This window comes from Lagenorhynchus albirostris, chromosome 1 (genome assembly GCF_949774975.1).
Source record: "Lagenorhynchus albirostris chromosome 1, mLagAlb1.1, whole genome shotgun sequence".
In the NCBI taxonomy this organism is placed as follows: Eukaryota; Metazoa; Chordata; class Mammalia; order Artiodactyla; family Delphinidae; genus Lagenorhynchus; species Lagenorhynchus albirostris.
Genome location: NC_083095.1, coordinates 94,114,034 through 94,136,820, shown reverse-complemented (window position 1 = coordinate 94,136,820; position 22,787 = coordinate 94,114,034). Strand labels below are relative to the sequence as shown.

General features: G+C 42.7%; 1 protein-coding gene across 1 annotated transcript in view; it reads left to right on the top strand.

Annotated features, from left to right (window-relative positions):
- Positions 1-14,047: 14,047 nt before the first annotated feature.
- Positions 14,048-22,787, top strand: part of LOC132531419 (aromatase) — a 32,997-nt gene continuing 24,257 nt past the window's right edge. Inside the window, exons 1-2 of the mRNA XM_060169162.1 lie at positions 14,048-14,192; positions 19,961-20,111. Coding sequence (XP_060025145.1) covers positions 14,048-14,192; positions 19,961-20,111 — 296 coding nt within the window. The remainder of the gene's footprint in view (positions 14,193-19,960; positions 20,112-22,787) is intronic.

The following is a 22,787-nucleotide window of genomic DNA, read 5'->3' as shown; positions in this document are numbered from 1 at the left end:
TAGGCACAGGCAGCTGCAGAAAGGACTCCCACACCAGGTCCAAGCATGCAGCTCCTTGAAGTTTGTGGCACTTGATTCAGATAATTAGTAATGGCTGCGAATGGGCTGGAGTCTGGATCGGGCCCACGGAGAGGTGTTTTGTTTGGCATCATACCTGAAATTTTGAGAGGAGTCCTGGGCTCTATAACGTCTACCCATCTCCACAGCTGTGTCACCCGTGTAGCCCTTAAAGTCATTAAACCTTGGGAATGCCAAGAGTGGAATGAGGGTCCACCAGGAATCCCCAATTTGGGGGGAGTTTTCCCAACAGGGGCTTTTGAAAACAATTGGGTATTAGAGATTTCGAGGTAAGTTTTGGAAAAAGTCTAGAAGGCAGATTATGGATTTGTCTTCAACTGACCACTGAGAATAGTCTTTGATCATTAATGGAGCAGAGGGTAGGGTTATGGTCCATTACAAAAATTAAGATATGGGCCTGAAGGTAAAGGAAAATCTTGTTCAGAGACAAAACATTTTTAGGGAATATCCCTAGAACTTTGTGATGACATTTTTTAAAATTAATTTATTTTATTTATATTTGGCTGCGTTTGGGTCTTCGTTGCTGTGCGTGGGCTTTTCTCTAGTTGTGGTGAGTGGGGGCTACTCTTTGTTGCAGTGCACGGGCTTCTCATTGTGGTGGCTTCTCTTGTTGAGGAGCACAGGCTCTAGGCGCACGGGGTTTAGGAGTTGTGGCACACGGGCTTTAGGAGTTGTGGCACACGGCCTCAGTAGTTGTGGCGCATGGGCTTTGTTGCTCCGTGGCATGTGGGATCTTCCCGGACCAGGGCTCGAACCCGTGTCCCCTACATTGGCAGGCAGCTTCTTAACCACTGCGCCAGCAGGGAAGTCCTATGATGACATATTTAGGCTGGGATGGCGGGTGAATATTCCTAGGGGGTAGGAAAGTAAGGGGAAGGGGTAAGCAAAACAACAACAAAAAAACCCCCAATATTTTGAAGTTGAATGACTGGGAAAATGATGTATGAGAAGGTTGGGGTGGGAGGAGGAGGTTAGGAGGAAGTCAGTGGTTTGGGTTTTAACCATAAGTGTGGAGTGACGGTGAGGCATCTAAGTGCTGATGTTCATAGGCACTTGAGATATGGAGTTAAAGAAAGAGGATTGGGCCAAGAAGGGAATTGGGGGTGGGGCACCCACACAGCAGCAAGAGCTGAAGTCAGGAAAAGAAACGAGTTCTCAAAAGGAGTATGAAGCAGAGGGCTAAGCTCTTAGGCTGGGAAATGCTCAGGGTTCAGGGACTGCAGGGGAGCTAGGAACAGGTACAGAGGAATAAGAAGGAGCAATGGGAGAAAAGGAAAAGCCTATCACATCAGCCACGGGCAAACTGATACAAGAAGGAGAAATGGCCAAATGGGTCCAAAGCCACAGACTGAGATCAGAAGAACAAAGATGGAGGGGGAAAAAGTATGGATTAAGAGGTGGGAAGGTTGTATGTAACCTCTGAGGGACTGGTATCATGAGTGTAGTGAAAGCAGAAACCAGAAATTAAGAGGCAATGGGTATAAAGGAAATGGTAACAGTAGGCATGGGTTATTTATTTGGAAGAAAAAGAAGTTAACCTGCAAAGAGGAGAGGAGGAAGCCAGAGATACAGAAGGAAAATGAGGAGAGGCCTGTATCATGGCAGCCAGGAAAGGAACCAGGCATGGAGTGAGGGGAAGCAGAAAGTAGTTTGGGTTAAAAGAATGGGCTTTCAGCTCCCACAGATTGGTGCTCACCTCCCACTTTACCACTTGCTTTGACATGCTGAGGCTCAGTTTCCTCATCTGTAAAATGGAGGTATAATGTATTGAACTCATTCCAGAAGGTCGTTGTGATGACTGAGCCCTAATGCATGTAGAGCACTTGGTGAAACGTTCCAGGTGAGAGTGAAACTGATGCTACAGGCATCAGGTCTTGGCCACACTCTTCAAGGGACTGCTGACACCACATCCAGGTTGTTTGTTCCCCTTGTAAAACAGCAGTAACAGTTGTCATAATATTTTTTTAAAAAGAAAAAATTACTTTTTGGAGATTCGTGCCTTTTGGACATTCTCCAGCTTCTACCTTCCTCTCTGTCTCTATTATTGTAGCATCCCAGCCATGCCTCCTTGTTCATTAGAGATGCTGGCACTTAGCCATGATCAGCCTCTTCTGGTCTCCTGATAGCTCTTGGGCCAACCCTCCCCAGCTTTCTCTGTAAACTCACCTTTTCTTACAAGATTTATCCTCCTCTATTCTGTCATCAAATTTTTGTGTCCCTTAAGACACCCTTCTCAGTCTATACAGTCTCCATAGCTCATATGTCAGCTCAGACACCTCCCCTGAATTATAGACCGTATATCACCACTTGGATGTTCCAACAATTCCTCCAGCTCAAAATTTCCAAAATCTAAAAGAATTCTCCACACCTCAAAACTGGTCCAGGCTCAGAGAACGGCACACCACCCCTCTAGGTACACAGTCTGGAAACTTAGGAAACATACTTAACACTTTCCTCTCTCCTTATATCATTAGATTTAAATCATGAGAGTCATGCCAACTTAGTGAACCTGTCTATTTGTCTCTATTTCGACCTCCTAAGACCATGGTGACTCCCTCTCTTACCTGAAAAACTATGGAAGCCTCCCAGCTGCTCTCCTTCACCCACTCCGATACCCCTCCCTCCATCGTATTCTTCCCACTGCAGCCAAAGTGATTCAGATTTTTAAAATGTAGATATGACTTTGCTGATCCCCTGCTTAAAGCCCTTCACTGGCTTCTCATTTCTTTTAAGACAAATTCTAACTTTTCTAATGCACCTGCAAAGCTCTGCAGAGGTGTCCCCTGTCGCCATCGCAAGCCCCAATACACCCCATACTGCCCCTGCTCTCTGGGGCCCAGGTCACCAGCTTTCTTCCTGTTCCTTGCTGACCCTTCTTTCTGCTTCGCATCATGCTCACCCTCCCCCTGCTCCCATCCGTCCCAGGCTACCAGTTCCATTCCCCAGCCCCTCCCTGGGATAGGACACTGCAGCCACAGGCCTCCCTGCCCCCAACTGGATGTTCTCACTCACTTGGGGAACCATTCAGTAAAGATCTGTAACTCCTCCTCCAAGACCCTGTCTGTTAGCCCCTGGGGGCTGATCACATCTGTCTTGTTCCTTGCGAGAGCCCCAGGAGGCAGCCCCCTGTCTGTGGGGCCCCAAATCAGAAAGTGTGGCAGGGAGAACCAAGGTGGCTGGGTCACATTCCTCTGGGAGTGGGTGCAAGAAAGAGAGACGGACCAGGTGTACTGGAGAGAATGAGAAGGAGGGCAGGCTTGGCACCCGGCCCTCAGACCCTGCTGGACAGGTCGCCTCCATGCTGCAAGGTAGGATTTGGTAGGGTCTGGCCAAGCGGGGCAGCACTTCTGCAAGGTGAGGGCCTGCCTTCCCACCCTGGCAGAGGGTCAGGGCTGTATCAGGGCATCTGGGAGCCCCTTTTGGTACTGCAAGGCCCAGAGTACATCCTGACCCCAAAGCACTGGGATACCCGGTTTCTGCTGTGCCCCCAGCTGACTTTGCCCTGGCTCAGACTGGGGACTCTGGCCTGGCATTTCCTTATCCTGAGGTTGTGGGGCATTAAGGTGTCAGGATATCTGTGGTACACATAGCATGGGAGCAGAGGCCTGGTTCATCTGGAGGCCAAAGCCCCTGCTTAGGGCCAGGCACCTAGCGTGGGATGCCCCAGTGAATGAGACCACAAACAAATGCCTGGAAAGCCAGGTATTTGAGATGGCTTTTGAAGGCCTGTGGCACTTTAGGGCCACATGTGTGTATATGTATGTTTGAGGGTAAGGGGAGGGTATTCCTGGCACAGGGGACATATAAGTAACCTCTCTGAAGTTCTAGGACCTTCCTCCATTCCTGTACCACACCTCAAAGGCCTATGTTCAACCTGTCTGTGTGACCCATTGGAATGTTCTACTGGACAGGAAAACCAATGTAAAAGGAGGAGAGAATCTTTAAGGATCTCTCCAGCTGTGCATTCAGAGATCTGAAAATCTAACTCCTTTAAAGGGAGTCATTCTGAATAGCCTGGAAATGAACATAAATGACTGAAAAGTCCCTGAATGTTGAGACCAAATGAATCCCATAACAGGCACCAAATGGCATGATTCAGAGCACGGGCTCTGGAGACAGACTCCGTGGGTTCCAATCCCATCTCCACGACAAACAAGCTCGGTGCCCAAGGGCAAAATACGTACCCACACTCCAGTTTCCTCATTTGTAAAATGGGTACCATCATACTTAGCTCACAGGGTTGTTTTGAGGATGAATGACTTAATATTTGTAAAGTGCTGGGAACAATGTCTGACACACAGCAAATGCTATGTAAGCATTAAAAAAAAAAATCTTTTTGGTCTTTAAATACTGCTCTTTTAGGCATCTTTATGACATACTTTTGAGCAAGATGAGGAACCAGGCTTCTTTGCCCCATCAAACTTTTTGAAATACAGGCAGTGCTAACTTTGCACAGTAGTGCAGGACAGTAAAAATGACCATGCAAACTGAAACTATGCTAGGTAATCTTAAAAATCAAGAAAAAAAAATACAACTGTACCGTGACCTTTAAAAATTTTGTTGAAACATGAAAAACTCTCTTAGTATATGTTTTAAGCGTATATGGAAGTGAAAAAAATAGTAAAACCAATATTTTAATACACTGTAATTTAAAACATTAGAAACACTGCAATTCTTAGTGTTTTTTTTTTCTTTGTAAAAAAAACTCAGCAAGAGTATTTGAACAGTTCTTGCTGCCTTCTTTTTGTAGAACTTAGAACACTGAGGGAACACCTTTTCTATGCCTTGGTGAACTGTCATACTCCTTTATAAAGTTGCATCAGCTTCCAACATTTTATACTTTGTGCTTTCAACACTGTAACATCTCTCTGAGAGTTTGTTAAACGTGAAGTTTTTGCCCGCATCACTTCCTCTAGGACATCTTCCTCCTTTTTGTCACAACCACTTTCTTCACCTAAGCTTTTAACACTGGTTTCAGGTTTCATCAATATAAACAGAAACAGTGAGGGTCCTGACTGGCAGAAAGTCACAAGGAGCTTACTCAGAATGACGTAAAATTCCACTCTGGAAATTCAAAACCTAAAAACTCAACCTGTTCAAAAAAGCTGTTCATTAACAAAGGAACCAGATGATAGCAGACACATTGCTGACATTTCAGTCTCAACTTATATATATTTAGAAAAAGAAAAAAACTGCCCAACATGTGTGCAGGCAATTTTAGTGCCTTGCACTTAACTGTTAATGATTATTTAAATGGTAGAATAATAGGATGAATCAATAGAATGAATCAAGCAACTGAATGAATTCAACTATGTCATGAAATTTCTGTACTTGCCAGAAATGGATCTTTGATTGTGTATCTAAGATCTCATATAAATCAGAAGAGAAATGTAATTATATATTCTTCAGGAACCTGATGAAAGTTATGGCTTCTTTCCCCCATAAAAGTGCAGCTGAGCAGATACAACATTTTACGCAGCATTTCAGGGAGTTCACAGAGCCCCCGAAATCCACTTAGAAGTCCTGGTTAAGAATCTAGAACTCTATTACTAGGTAAAACCCAGCCAAAGTCTGTTGCAGAGACATTGCAAGTCTTGGGAACTTAGAGCACTTTCCAAGAGAAGGTAATCCTTGGAGTGGTCACCTGGGACCAGGAACTGAATGGAATGGTTGCTCTTTCCTTTACACAAGGCTATTCATTCTAAGTCTCTTCAACAAACCACCATCCCTGAAACTCTCTTCTGAGAGTATAGGTATTGGAAAACCTTACTGAAAATAAAGACTCAACATTCCGTTGCGGAAAAATACAGCAGAGGGGAGTGGCCAAGACTGATGGAGTAGGAAGACCCTGAGCTCACCTCCTTCCATGGGCACTCCAAAATTGTTAAATATTTACAGAGCAACTATCCATGAAAGTGATCTGAAGGCTAGTAGAAAAGATCTCTACAGCTAAAGATATAAAGAAGGAACTATAATAGGACAGGTAAGAGGGGCATATATGGAGCATAGTCAAGACCCATACCACCAGGTAGGTGACCCACCAACAGGAGGATAATTACAATTGCAGAGGTGCCCCCCAATAAACCAGTGGTCTGGGGCTCACACTGGACTCCCCAGCCTGGAGTGGGGGTGGAGGTCCTACACTGGGAAGACAAGCCTCCAGAACATTTGGCTTTGAAGGCAAGTAGGGCTTGCTTTCAGGTGACCCAGAGGGCTGTGGGAAATAGAGACTCCACTCTTAAAGAGTGCACACAAAGCCTCACATGCCCTAGGACCAAGGGCAGAAGCAGTAATTTGAAAGGAGCTTGGGTCAGACCCAATGGCTGATCTTGGAGAGCCTCCTAGAAAGGCAGGAGGCAACTGAACCTCAACCTGGGGATGAAGACACCAGCAGCAGCCATTTTGGGGAGCACATCCCACCACAAGGACGCTGGTGCTGGTAAGCACAATTTTGGAATCCTCCCTCTAGCTTATTAGCACCAGGACCTGGCCCATCCCCACTAGCGCATTGGCACTAGTCCTGGAACCTCCCAGGCCAGGAAGCTAGCTGGGTGGGGACACAGCCTCACCTACCAGCAGGCCGGCAGCCCTAGGAACTCCTGAGCCTCTAGCCACCCTGGGATCTGGCCCTACCCACAAATGAGCTGGCACTAGCCCTGGACCCAGCTTCACTCATCAGGGAGGCACCAGCCCTGGGATCCCTTGGGCCCCAGCCCTGCCCATCTACAAGCCAACATCAACTCTGGGACCCCTGGGGCCCTGCAGCTAGAGACCCCAGAACCCATCTCTGCCCACCAGTGAGCTGGCAGTAACTCAGGACCTGGCTTCACCCACCAGTGGGTGGACACCAGCCTTAGGACTCCCTGGGCCACAGCCCTGGGACCACCAAGGCCCTGAAGCCAGCTGTGTCAGGATCCAGTGTGCTCACCAAGGGGCCAATACCAGCTATGGGACCCCTGGGCCTATAGCCAGAGAACCCAGGACCTGGCTCTGCCCATCAGTGGGATGGCAGTAGCTCCAGGACCTGGCCTCACTAGTGGGTGGGCACCAGCCCTGGGAAACCTTGTGCCTGAGCCCCACCCACCAGCTGGCAAAACAACAACTCCAGGATCACAGCAGCCCCACAGCCAGCCATGTCAAGACCCAGCCTACCCACCAGCAGGCAGGCACCACCTCAGGATGCCCCGGGCCCTGGCCCTGGCCAACAGCAGACCTACAGCAGCTCCAGATCACCTTGAGCTCCTCAGCCAGGCATGTCAGGATTTGGCTATAAAATATATGTCAAAAACAATAAATTTTGAGGGGAGGGAGAAAATGCAGAGTTGTTAAAAGGCATTCAAGCCTTTAAAAAATCAGCAACTTAGGGCTTCCCTGGTGGCACAGTGGTTGAGAGTCCGCCTACCAATGCAGGGGACACGGGTTCGTGCCCTGGTCTGGGAAGATCCCACATGCCACGGAGCGGCTGGGCCCGTGAGCCATGGCCGCTGAGCCTGCGCGTCCGGAGCCTGTGCTCCACAACGGGAGAGACCACAACAGTGAGAGGCCCGTGTACCGCAAAAATAAATAAATAAATAAATAAATATTTATGGGCTTCCCTGGTGGCGCAGTGGTTGAGAGTCCACCTGCCGATGCAGGGGACACGGGTTCATGCCCTGGTCCGGGAAGATCCCACATGCCGCGGAGCGGCTGGGCCCGTGAGCCATGGCTGCTGAGCCTGCGCGTCCTGAGCCTGTGCTCTGCAATGGGAGAGGCCACAGCAGTAAGAGGCCTGTGTACCGCAAAAAAAAAAAAAAAAAAAAAAAAAATCAGCAACTTAAAATAATAACCATATACAAACCTTTTCATAACCACAAACTAAACATCTATAATAGATACAGAAAAAAGAGGAAGGTATCCACACATAACACTAAAATTAGCCATTAAATCACAAGGGAATAGAGCAAAAGAAGGAACCAAAAAAAACAAAACAAAAAAACCCTCACAAAACAAGCCAAAGAGAATTAACAAAATAGCAATAAGTACATACCAATGAATAACTATTTTTTTATCTTTTTTTTTTTTGGCTGTGCTGTGCAGTATGTGGGATCTTAGTTCTCCAACCAGGGATCAAACCTTTGACCCCAGCAGTGGAAGCACGGAGTCTTAACCACTGGACCGCCAGGGAAGTCCCCATTTTTTTTTTTTAATAATTACTTTAAATGTAAGTCGACTAACTGCTCCAATCAAAAGACACAGAATGGCTGAGTGGATATGAAAGCAAGACCCATATATATGCTGCCTACAAGAAACTCATTTCAGATCTAAAGAAACACACAGACTGAAAGTGAGGGGATGGAAAAAGATATTTCATGCAAATGGGAAAGAAAAAGAAAGCGAGTGCTTATATCAGACAAAATAGACTTTAAAATAAAGACAGTTACAAGAGACAAAGAAGGACATTACATAATGATCAAGGAATCAATCTAACAATAAGTCATAACAATTAGAGATGTATATGTACCCAACATGGGAGCACCTAAATACATAAAGTGAAATATTAACAGACATAAAGAGAGAAATTGACAGTAATACAATAATAGTAGAGGACTTTAACACCCCACTTACATCAATGGACAGATCATCTAGACAGAAAATCAATAAGGAAACACTGGCTATAAATGACACATTACACCAGAATAACTTAACAGATATATAGAACAGTCCATCAAAAAGCAGCAGAACACACATTCTTTTCTAGTTCATGTGACTCATTCTCTGGGATAGATCACATCCTAGGCTACAAAACAAAGTCTCAGTAAATTTAAGAAGACTGAAATCAAATCATGTATCTTTTCCCACCACAAAGCTATGAGAATAGAAATCAACTACAAAGAAAAAACTACAAAAAAAACAATATAGGGCTTCCCTGGTGGTGCAGTGGTTGAGAGTCCGCCTGCCGATGCAGGGGACACAGGTTCGTGCCCTGGTCTGGGAGGATCCAACATGCCACGGACCGGCTGGGCCCGTGAGCCATGGCCGCTGAGCCTGCGCGTCCGGAGCCTGTGCTCTGCAATGGGAGAGGCCACAACAGTGAGAGGCCCACGTACCGCAAAAAACAAAACAAAACAAAAAAAACACCACAATATAGAGGCTAAACAATATGCTACTAAACAACCAATGGGTCACTGAAGAAATCAAAGAGGAAATTTAAAGAATACCTGGAAACAAAGGAAAATGAAAACAGAAAGAAATCATGAAAACAGAGCAGAAATGAAAGAAATAGAGACTAAAAAAAAAAAGAAAATATCAATAAAACTAAGAGCTGGTTCTTTGAAAAGATAAACAAAATTGGAAAATCTTTAGCCAGACTCATCAACAACAAAGAGGGCCCAAATCAATAAATCATAAAAAGAACTTACAACCGACACCACAGAAATACACAGGAACATAAGAGATTACTACCAACAATTATATGTCAGTAAGATAGACAACCTAGAAGAAATGAACAAATTCCTAGAAATGTACAATCTCCCAAGAGTGAATCAGGAAGAAATACAAAATATGAGCAGACCAATTACCATTAATGAAATTGAATCAGAAAAAAAAAAACTCCCAACAAACAAAAGTCCAGGACCAGATGGCTTCATAGGTGAATTCTACCAAAGAGTCAGAAGATAGTTAACACTCATTCTTCTCAAATTATTCCAAAACTTTTCAGAGGAAGAAACACTTCCAAACTCATTCTACAAGGCCAGCATCACCCTGATATCAAAACCAGGTAAAGATAACACACAAAAAGAATATTACAGTCCAATATCACTGATGAACATAGATGTAAAAATCCTCAACAAAATATTGGCAAACCAAAGTCAACAATACATTAAAAGGATCGTATGTCATGATCAATTGGGATTTATCCCAGGGATGTAAAGATGGTTCCATATCTGCAGATCAATCCATTTGATTCACCACCTTACCAAACTGAAGAATAAAAATCATAAGATCATCTCCATAGAAGCAAAAAATCTTCTGACAGAATTCAACATCCATTTATAATAAAAACTCTCAACAAAGTGAGAATAGAGGGACCATAACTCAACATAATAGGCCATATATGACAAGCCCACAGCTAACAACATACTCAGTGTTGAAAAGTTGAAATATTCTTCTCTAAGATCAGGAACAAGACAAGGATGCCCACTCTTACCACTTTTATTCAATATAGTTTTGGAAGTCCTAGCCACAGCAATCAGAGAAGAAAAAGAAATAAAAGGAATCCACATTAGAATGGGAGAAGTAAGACTGTCACTGTTTGCTGATGACTTGACACTACACATAGAAAATCCTAAAGACACCACCAAAAAACCAAAAAAAAAAAAAAACCAAAAAAAAAAACACTAGGGCTCAACAGTGAATTCAGTGAAGTTGCAGGAGACTTCTGCAAGAAATCTGCAGAAATCTGTTGCACATCTATATACTAAAAAGAAACTAACAGAAAGAGAAAATTTAAAAAGCAATCCCATTCACAATCACATCAAAAAGAATAAAATACCTGGGAATAAATCTGACTAAGGAGGTAAAAGACCTATACTTGGAAAAGTATAAGACACCAATGAAAGGAACTGAAGATGACACAAACAGATGGAAAGCTATATTGTGCTCACAGATTGGAAGAACTAATAATGTTAAAATGATCATACTACCCAAGGCAATCTACAGATTCAATACCAGCCAGAAGGGTGGGATAGGGAGGGTGGGAGGGAGGGAGATACAAGAGGGAAGAGATATGAGGATATATGTATATGTATAACTGATTCACTTTGTTATAAAGCAGAAACTAACACACCATTGTAAAGCAATTATACTCCAATAAATTGTTAAAAATAAAATAATAAAAAATAAATTAAAAAACAAAAAAACCCCACACCCATAACATTCTTCAAAGAACAAGAACAAGTAATTCTAAAATTTGTATGGAAACAAAAAAGACCCAGAACAGCCAAGACTATCTATCTTAAGAAAGAAGAACAAAACAGGAGGTATCCCACTCCCTGATTTGAAACTATACTACAAAGCTATAGTCATCAAACTAGTATGGAACTGGTACAAAAAACAGACACATAGATCAATGGAACAGAATGGAGAGTGCAGAAATGACTCACACTCATATGGGCAATTAAGCTACAACAAAGAGCAAAGAATATACAATGGGGGAAAAGACAGCCCCTTCAATAAATGGTATTGAGAAAACCAGACAGCTACATGCAAAAGAATCAAACTGGACTACTTTCTCACACCATATACAAAAATAAATTTAAATGGATTAAAGACTTCAAAGTAAGACCTGAAACCATAAAACTTTTAGAAGAAAACACAGACAATAAACTCTTTTACATCAGTTTTAGCAGTATTTGGGGGGATATGTCTCCTCAGGCAAGGAAAGCAAGAGCAAACATAAATAAATGGGACTACGGCAAAAAATCTTTGGTACAGCTAAGGAAACTATCAGCAAAATGATCACCTACTGAATGGAAGAAGATATTTTCAAATGACATATCCAACAAAGGTTAATCTTCAAAATATACAAAGAACACATACAATTCAACATCAAAAACACAAACAACCCAATTTTAAAATGGACAGAGGACCTGAATAGACATTTTTCCAAAGAAAACATACAGATGGCCAACAGGCACATGAAAAGATGCTCAACATCTCTAATAATCCAGGAAATACAAATCAAAATCACAATGAGATATCACCTCATACCAGTCAGAATGGCTATCATCAAAAAGAGAACAAATAAGTATTGGTGGGGATGTGGAGAAAAAGGAACCCTTGTGCACTGTTGGTGGGAATGTAAATTGTTGCAGCCACTATGGAAAAAAGTATGAGGGTTCCTCAAAAAATTAAAAATAGAAATACCTGTGACCCAGCAATTCCACTTCTGGGTATTTATGGAAGAAAATGAAAACACTAATTCAAAAAGATATATGCACCCGTATGTTTATTGCTGAATTACTTACAATAGCCAAGACATGGAAGCAACCTAAGGGCTCATCAACAGATGAACGGATAAAGAAGATGTGGGGTGTGTGTGTGTGTGTGTGTGTGTGTGTGTGTGTGTGTAATGGAATATTACTCAGCCATAAAGAAGAATGAACTATTACCATTGGTGACAACATAGATGGACCTAGAGGGCATTATGTTAAGTGAAATAAGTTTGACAGAGAAACACAAATACTATATGATTTCACTTATATGCGGAATTTAAAAACCAAAACAAATGTAACTAAACAGAAAGAAAGTCATAGGTACAGAGAAAAGACAGGTGATTGCCAGAGGGGAGGGGTCTGGGGGAGGAAAAATATAGGTGAAGGAGATTAAGAGGTACAAGTAAGTGAATTATGGGTATGAAATGTACAGTGTGGGAATATAGTCAATAATTATGTAATATCTTTCTATGGTGACAAATAACAGCTAGATTTACCATGGTGATTATTTTGAAATGTATAAAAATATCAAATCACTATGCTGTGTACCAGGAACCAACATAGTGTTGTAGGTCAATTATACCTCAAAAACAAACAAACTCATAGAAAAAGAAATCAAACTTGTGGCTACCAGAGGCAGGGGGTGGAGGGATGCGGAATTAAATGAAGGTGGTGAAAAGGTACAAACTTCCGGTTATAAGATAAATAAGTACGAGGGATGATAAAGTACAATACAATAAAGATAACTGCGAGGGAGACGCAAGAGGGAGGAGATATGGGGATATACGTATACGTATAGCTGATTCACTTTGTTATAAAGCAGAAATTAACACACCATTGTAAAGCAATTATACGCCAATAAAGATGTTCTAAAAAAGATAATTAACACTGCTGCATCTTATATGTGATAATTGTTAAGAGAGTAAATCCTAAGTGTTCTCATCACAAAAAAAAAATTTTTTTCTATTTCTTTAATGTTATATCTGTATGAGATGATGGATGCTCACTAAATCTATTTTGATAATCATTTCAGGATGTATGTAAGTCAAACCATTATGTTGTACACCTTAAACTTATACACTGCTGTATGTCAATCACATCTAAATAAAGCAGAAAAAAATATGCTTTCCAAGAAAAAAAAAAAAAAAAGAAGAGAAAACCACATCAGAATCAGCAAATCAAACTGAAAATTGTCCTGCACAGGAGACCAGCTGCTGGTGGCATCTACTATGTCCTCTCTTTTCCTCCTGCTTCCCCACTTCTTTTTTCTTCCTCTCCTTTTATTCTTCCTCTCCTATTCTTCTTTCCTACTACCTCTGTCATAGGCCCATGTGCACTGCTTCATCAAGTCCATGGTGCAAGATTTAAGCTTCGTCAAAGCCAATAAGAAAAGATTGTCCTGAGTGAATCATGTTGAATTCAACAGACAACCTGAGAATGCCTCAGTGATGCCCATGAAACACCTTCTTACTGAAGAAGCTTACCCTTTGGGGGAAGTAATTTTGAGCAAGGAAGAATATTGGGGAATGCTTTTTTAAAAAATTTATTTGGCTTGAAGGGAAAAAGATTGTCTAAACAAAATCTGCTGATGAAGTCATAGAATGACTCCACCTCTGGAATGAGCTTCATTTTCATGTATTTTGGTAAGAAATTTGGCTCTCAATTGGGAATTCAGTCACTCTACCCACTCAAGGGCAAGATGATAAGGTTCTATCAGACCAAGCGTCTAAACGAACCTGAGACTCTACCAAGGTCAGAAATGCTGCACTTCAAGCCAAAAGATCTGTCTTGGGCTTGCTTGTTTTGACTTGTAACTATAAATTTGTCTTGTCTAAGTGTCCAATCACATTATAAAACAGAACGCCCATCTCTACAGTACAGCATCCTCTGAAGTAAGAGGAGTCGTAAATGTACATTTTGGGGGATTCTCTAATTTTTCTGACCCTCTGATTTCCACAGGACTTTAAGTTGCTTCCCCTGAGTTCAAGCAACGCAAGATGGTTTTGGAAGTGCTGAACCCAAGGCATTATAACATCACCAGCATGGTGACCGAAGTTGCGCCTGTTGCCAGCATTGCAATCCTGCTGCTCACTGGCTTTCTTCTCTTGGTTTGGAATTATGAGGACACATCCTCAATACCAGGTAAGTCAGTCATTTATTTCTGTACCTAAGAAGATTGTTTTCTTGGGCTTTTGATCCATGAGGGTAAAGGAAATTTTGCAAAATGATGAAGAGCAAACTTGGGAAGATGGCTGAAGCCCACGGCACATAAGTAAATGAGGACTCAGGTGAAAAAATTTTAGCGAATTATCTGCACATGTTTATTGAAAACATTAAAACAATATCTTACATAACCCCTTCCAGTCTCCACTTTGCTTTGGTAGAATAGACTTGGCACTAGTATCCTTTAAAGTAAGTTTAAGATGGAGTGGAGCAAGGTAAAATTCCAGGATTGTTTTTTTTTCTTTTGATTCAAATTCATTCCAGTTTTGCTCTAAAGGTGAAAAAGTCTCCGGAATGCCTTCTGTACAGCTTTCTGTCTCCCTCCCACTTTACCTCATCCATGTCCTCTGCCCTCTCTCTTTTTTGAACTTATTCCTTCTCTTTATCCCATTCTTCATTTTTCTTTTATTCTTGGGCATGGTGGTGATGTTGGTGCCACCATGAGGGCTGGATGGGACCTGGACAGCGGGAGAAAATTGGGGACCACTATAGTTCCCTTGAAAACCTAAAGAAAACTTCCACAAGCTCTGTGGATCAATCAAAAGTAGAGTATAATATAATTATCCAGATAATTCCAGTAGAAACCCCATCACTCCACACTACCAGATTAACTCAGAATTCTCAGAAATATCAGACGGTTTTTTAGTTTTCAGGGAAAACTCCTCATAGCAGGCATCTGTCCCCAGTTCCATAAGATATCCGATAAGGCTTTATTTCAAGAGCAGAGTCATTACACACTTTCAAGCGTCGTGGGCCTCTTCACAGAGTGATGTCGAGTGGGAGTGTGGCGCTGCTGCAAAGTGCCCTGGGTCTGGATTCTCTATCGTTTTCCAGAGAACTGACTGTCTCTCTGCCCAATTCAGCCTGGTGTTTTAGTTTACTTTAAGGCCCAATGGAATGGAATGTTTAGTTTGTTTTGTTCTCTACTCCTGATGGGGGTCTGAAGGAAGACTGTTCCACAGTCTTTTAACTTGAACCCCTTCCCCACCACTGCTCCTTCCTCACTGGATTTCTCCTCCCCCAGTGGGCACCCAAGTCAGGGTCCATGAAAGGTGGAGGTGAGGGAGGAGGTATTTTTTAACAACTCCCCCCAGATGTTTATGTTGCAGGTGATGGTAGAACTCCCTTGGACCTTTGGGGAGGGGCAAACACAAGAACTGGCATCCTTGAAGCCCTGGACCAGGAGCCTAGGTGGTGGCTCACTCTGTCCACCACCTCTGGGCTGGGGACATCATGCTGTCATACACTGATAGTCTATGACACTATTACATAGTCCTGTGGTTCTCAGCCCTGCCTGAGGAGGATCCCCATGTGGGTTTTTGTTTTTTTAACATCTTCCCAGGTGGCTTTCCTGAGCAGTCAGGGTTGAGAGCCACGGAATGGAGCCCAACCCGTTCATTTGACAGAAGGGGAAACTGAGCCTCAGAGAAGGGCTCTGCCTTGCCCAGGCAAACCACTGTGACAAGTATGAGTAACTGTGGAGTTCAAACTCCTCATTTCACGGGTGAGGGGTTAAAGCCACAGAAGGGAGATGGCTTGCCAGCATCTCAGCTGGAAGGAAAGTGGCAATAGGGGGAGCAGGGGAACCACCAGGAAGACCTAAATCCCAGGTAGATGATCATTTTGCTACCAGGGAGCTTCTAGTTCCATGCTTTCCTTGGGAAAATGTGAGGTCTGGTCAGAACCTTCTAGCTCTAGAAACCTCTGGCCCAGGCTGAGATCCCGTGACTCCTGGTTGGGGAAGGGAAGGTGAGGACACTGGCCTTGTTGGATGGATCTTGCTGACCAATACTTCTGAACTCCTTTTGCCAGATCCCTCCAATCACTGGCTCTCTGGATTCTTAGCTTTATACATATGGGGAATCTCAGGGTCAGTGAAGCCAAAGAGTTGAGAGGGTACAATGAGCCAAAGCCCTCTAGTAAGTTACAGTTTTCAAAGCAGTTTCACACCCACTTTCTCTTGTGAACCTCTGGGCACTCTGGTGAGTTGAGTGTGTTGATGCCTATTTTACAGATGAAGAAACTGAGACTTAAAGAGGCTAGGTGTCCATAACTAGTAAGTGATGAAACTGGGACTCAAATCTAAGCTCCTGAGAGGCCCTGCATTATCAGGTGATGGGGACGGGGGGTCGATGAGTGTGCAAAGGTGACACACATAGGCAGAGGACTTAGTGCCAGCGAGGGCCGTGAGGGTTCGAAGAGGAAAGAATCATTCCTATTTGGGGGTTTTGTAAGCTTCAATTTGGGGAAACTGACCCAGTTCACTGATCTCTGCCAGGACTACAGTTACCTGACACCTGGCAGCTCTCCCTTCCCCAGTGATACAGGGCGATGCCCAACCTTGCACGTGAGTCCTCTCCCTCAGAGGCCCTCTCTGCCCTGGGCACCACATTCTTTATGGGAGCACTGGAAAAAAAGGACATGGCAATAGTCTCCTTTTGCTCATTAAAAATACAGAAAATGCACAAACATGTCATCACAGACAGGACAAGAAGTAGGATGTTAGCAGCATCGTGGAAACTCCTCTTGTGCCTTTTCAATCATACCCTCTCTCATTTCCAGAAGTAAATAACCTTCTATTTCTTAACGATCGCTCTCCTGCTTTTTTTTTTATAGATTTTTCACCTAATTTCATATTCCAAACAACATACTTTAGTTTTGCCTGGTTTTACATGCTTTAGCAATAGAATCCTACATTATTCTTCTGTCTTGCTTTTTTGCTCACTTTTTTGCCTGTGGGTTTCATCCAGGTTGTGGCATGCAGCTGCAGTTCATATGGTATGCAGTTATATGAACACCCCATGGTTTAATCTCCCATTCTACTGCTGATGGACATTTAGGGTGTCTCCAGCTTGGGGCTATTGTGAACAGTGCTGCTATGAACATTCCTGTGCACCGGATTCTCTAGGGTGTACACCCAGCATGGAACATAACAGCTTCTTGATTAGGACAGAGGGTGGGAGGCCCCAGCTGTTGGCTTCATGGAGGCCATCTCTGCACAAAAATGCAGTGAAGTATTTACTGCTCCTCTGAGGGTGTGCAAGAGACTCCTGTACTCACACATGCCTAGATGAGCATTCCCAAATCTGAGAAGCAGAGAGCAGTGTAATGTGGACACAACCAGAGTATTTCCCTAATATTCTACCAAAATTTCTCCCCCCCCAGAGCATTCTTCTCTCCAACCAGAAGGTATAAGACATACATGTTAACTGAAAGGATCATATTGTGTGATAATTATTTGATTTTGTGCTTTTTTTCACATTCCTTTTCCCTGCCCAGGATCTGATGGGGACCTAGTTATACTTACCATACCATCACGGGTCCCTAAGTTGGAGCTAGTGTCTATACCTAGTAAGACTTCAGGGTTTGTTGGATGAATTAAGTTGAAATACGATTGACTGCTGAAGACTCAAACTCTGATTCTCTTATGGTTAAAACACTCCGGTTCTCAGCCTTAGCAGAGTTCATCACAATCTCCCTTTTTCAATAGATACAGCTCTTCACTGTCATATTTTAAATTTGATTGGCGGTTTCCAAATACTAAGACTTTCCACATAGCAACAAACATTTAGATAAAACATGGAAAGTGCAGCCTTTCATTTGTATGTCTTTGTGCCTCATGGTCATAGTATATGAAGTAAATCTTTGTTGAAAAAGTCTATTCCCAAATAGACTGGTGTTTGACTTCACATGGATTAAATGTATGAGATATAAGATATTTTTCCATTTTATCAAAATGTAAATACACCTAAAATATTCTAAATAAGGATGACATTTAAAACTTCATTCTTTACCCATGTCTAATAAATTGTAAAAATTCATTCAGGAAACATTTATTGAGGATCTACAATGTTTCAAGCTGTAAATACAAAGTGTTTTGTTATTATGCATATTTGTATTGATAAAACGTCAGTATGTCTGATTAAATTTTAAGGAAATATGTATACAATCAAATCAGCTTATATCTTTTTGAGAACTCAATGAAATTAGTTTAATATAAAGTCAGTCATCTGACTATATAACTGTATAATGTAGTGTTATGAGAACAATCTTAAGATTAAGAACCCCTGATCCAAAGAACTCAAATTCTTATATTGGTTCTATAAACATTAACAAAGAACTTTAAAGACAAAAGAACCTGGTAGTATTTGTTACATTAATCCTGCTAATGCAAAGTTAAGGAGTAAACCCTGTTTGCCAAATTTGGGACTGAACTTCCACTTTAGATGAGTCATGCAAAAAGTCAGCTTATCTAAGGAGTTCACTGGTGGCCTAATGGTTAGGATCCCTAGCTTTCACTGCCATGGCCCACGTTCAGTCAGGGAACTGAGATCCTGCAAGCCATGCTGCACAGCCAAAGAAAACAAAACAAAACAAAAACTTAGATTATCTAAATTATTATAGCACTGTACTGTCTCAGACAGTTGTGTGAGTTTTGGCTCCAGGACTATTTCACTGACAGAATGGAATTAAAGGAGTAAGATACAGAAATGGTATAACTTTACAATGAAACTCCTAAAACCATTCCAACAAGCTTCTGACGAACTTTTCACCACCACCACTAAAATCAAGCTACCAAGTTTGTTCTCTGATACAAGCAACAGCAACTCCCCTGGCTGCTCACCAGATTCACAGTCTTCACAATTCTGTCATCATCTGCGTCAGCAAGGGTGTAAGGGCCATGGCTCTTCACTAAAACCACATCACTGGACTCAGACTCTGGTCTAGACACAGATCAGACACACTGCCTCATTCCTCAGTGCTTAGCTTTATTTCGTCTAATGAGATTTAGCTTAAGATTCTCTTCTTAAACCAAATCCTTTTTTAAGGAAATAAAAAAGGAATGCATGATTTTTACTTTTTAAACCCCACATTTGTTTACTTATTTATTTTTAGCTGTGTTGGGTCTTCGTTTCTGTGCGAGGGCTTTCTCTAGTTGTGGCAAGCGGGGGCCACTCTTCATCGCAACATGCGGGCCTCTCACTATCACGGCCTCTCTTGTTGCAGAGCACAGGCTCCAGATGCGCAGGCTCAGTAGTTGTGGCTCACAGGCCTAGCTGCTCCGCGGCATGTGGGATCCTCCCAGACCAGGGCTCGAACCCGTGTTCCCTGCATTAGCAGATTCTCAACCACTGTGCCACCAGGGAAGCCCCAGGAATGCATGCTTTTTGTTTGGACATTGTCTTTGCAGGCCATGTTTCTCACAGTTAAAAAGATGACACCAAAACCACAAATTAACTCAAATCCACCCACTCCATTGACTGGTGCTTTCAAACCCAGTTTTCAGACAAAACTAGCAGCCAGACAGATCTGTCAACTTGTCACTTGTCCTGGCTTCCATGCCTGTTACCAGAGGGACTGATCGACTTGTATTTGAAACCCATAGACACCGTTTAACACAGCAAGAATAGACTAGACACCTATTCCAGTTTGTTCAGACAGAAGTGATTGAGACCAAATGGAACTGGTGTGGTGTCAACTGGACAACTTTTTACTCATAGAGCTGTGAAGAGCCTCATGTTAACTTGTGTTGTGGTTTTAATCATTTTGTGTACGTGATTCACCTCTATACATCAGAAGATGTAAAAGGACATGTAGATATAAAGGAATAAGAACAACAGTAATTTAAAGTACTTTGTCTTTTTGGTGCTACGGAAATACTGATTGTAATCTGATGACTTTCCTAGGTCCTGGCTATTTTCTGGGAATTGGGCCCCTCATTTCCCACTGCAGGTTCCTCTGGATGGGGATCGGCAGTACCTGCAATTACTACAACAAGACGTATGGTGAATTCGTGAGAGTCTGGATATGTGGAGAGGAAACCCTCATTATTAGCAAGTAAGTCTGTTAATAATCAGTGACATATTTTAAAAATCAAGGCTGGGATATTTCCTATTAAAAATCAAACTTATTTTGATATTTTGCCATCTTTGTTTCCAAAGTTATGTTTTCATTACTTAAATAAAGGTGAGTGATTCCCAGGTAAAAATCTAACATTTGAGACAAGTAGAATAATTGGGTCTTGTTTGAAGCCAGAGGTACATATAAAGAACTCTGGGAAGACTGAAAATTATTCAAAATCTCTCTGAGCAGTGAATGTGGAAACTTAGAATACAGGTGATTTGGTTCTGACAAAACACACTTGAGGAAGAGGTATTATCTTTTATGCTTTCCTATTTCCTAAGATTTTGGTCTTAGCTGTACAAGTAAGCATCAAAACAAACAAGCAAGCAAGCAATAATAGCAACAACAACAAAAAACACCTGAGGAAAAAAATTCTGACTGTATCAATTCGCTGATGTGTTTCTAATGCCAGGCTACTGAGAAACTCTGGGAGGATAGACAGCAGATGAAGAAGCCATTCATACTCTGCTCTCCTGTTGGTGACTGTGTGCCAGTGTCCTTGCTGAGTGATTTTATATAAATTAGGAACAATATTGCCTATTAAAAGAAATGGTATTCTCCTGCTCCCCATACACTTAATATTTTCCAGATAACTTTAGCAGACTGAATTTACTCCAGGGTTAACAAAATATGCATTGACTAAAGAACTAGCTTTGTGAAATACTAATTTGCTTACTGATTGATCATGGAAAATGAAGAGTTTATAAGAGAGCACATATCATAGATGTTCAGCTATCTTTGCTAGATTTTTAGCAAAGCTATCTGACAAAATGTCTCATTAATGAGTTTTTACATTTATAATCCCTGACAGAGATTTACCCACAAACTAAGACTGACCAGGGTGTTTTACTGATTTATTAGAATTGTTTCTTCAGATACACAGACTATTGCCCAGAAGTAACTGAAGCATTTCTGGAAAGTGCATTGATTTTTTTTTCAGGCCATGATGATATACATCATTTCTGAAACTACCATGGTGAACTCAAAGCCCAATTCTTTGAACCAAATACTTGAAAAAAGGGAGCAGGGGAGAAAAAACATGTTATCCTTCCAAATATTTCTACCTATCCAAGAATGTTATTTTCAACCAAACTAATATCTCGGTTTTTGCCTGTTTTTTTTTTTTCATTTCACTCAGTTTGGTGGTGTAAAAGTTTGAAGAGTAGCTAAGGCAGACCGTGTTACACATCTAACCATAAATAGCTTCAGGTGGAAATGTCATTTCATTGGGTTCACAGTGAAACACCCCAGTGCAGCGGTTCTCAGATGGTGGCCCCCAACCAGCAGCATCCACGTATCTGGGAACTTGTGAGAAATGCCCATCCTTGGGTCCCACCCTGACCCACTAAATAAGAAAATCTGGGGGCGGGGCCCAGCGATCTGTTTCCACGAGCCCTCCAGGTGATTCTGAGGCACACTCCAGTTTCAGATCCACTGCTCTAATGGCAAGGCCAGAGTTACTCTTGGATTTTACTTCTCTTGGTCTATGGAGCTCTGCCTAGCCAAATTTAAGTGAATTTGATATGCTCTCATTTTCAAAATCAACACTTTACTCACTTGTGCAACTGACTAGAGCCTCAAAAATGTCCTGGAACAGATGGCGATTGGGCTTGGAGGACTGGGACACTGCCTTCTGCTCTTTGATCCCCCAGCACAGCAAGTTGCCTTCCAGCCCTCCTCAAGTCAGTGTCTGCCTTCCCTGTCACCCCTTTCCCTCAGATACAGGCAAAGGGACCTGCAGGATATTCATCCAAAAGGATCATGCCTGCAGTTCAGTATCTAGAGCAGCGCTTCTCACCCGGGCTGCACATTAAAGTCACCCAGGGAGCTGTTCAAAACCCCACTGCCCAGGCCACAACCCAACTGTTACAGTCTCTTGATGGGGTAGACCCAGGCATCGGTAGTGTTTAGAGCCCCAGGTGATTCCAATGTGCTGCAGAGCTTGAGGGAGGAGAGAAGGTAAGAAGCTTCTGGGGCAGGGGGCCTTTCCCTGGGGTTGGGGAAACACCTAAGCAGGTTGGAGGGGTTTTGTGTAATTTTCTTACCCCTAAGTGTAGCTGAGGTGCTGGGAGTGCAAGACTAGACCTGGAGGGAAGAATGAAGCATGTGAGAAAGGACCAGAGGACCAGGACAGAAATTGCTCTTAGACACTAGATACTTAGATCACCAGATAAATTCCCAGGAACCCCAAAGGCAATTCCTGAAACAGGACCCTCGTTACAGTACAGGTGGCATCTGATCACTCTGCTATCTTAGTTAGGGAAGTGACCTTAGCCACCCTGACAGGGTCAGGTGCTGATTCACGCTGAGGACCTGGACAACAACCCACCCTGCCCTTCCCCCAGCTCTCCCAGTTCTTTCCCCGTTCTGTCCTCATAGGCTTTTCTCTGGTTGGAGTCTGTGTTCTCTATAATTGCCTCTGAGCCGCTCAATTTTGTTGTTAAGGGCTGAGCTCCCCGCGGGAATAGGACATGTTTGTCCCCATCTCCTTCCCTTGTCTGCTCTTCAAGTCCTTCCAGAACTACCGGTACCTCTTGAAAAGACTCCATTGGACCTCAGAAAGCCTTTTCTTTTTCTTTGAATAGTTTGCCAGATTTCTTCTCTTTTGAA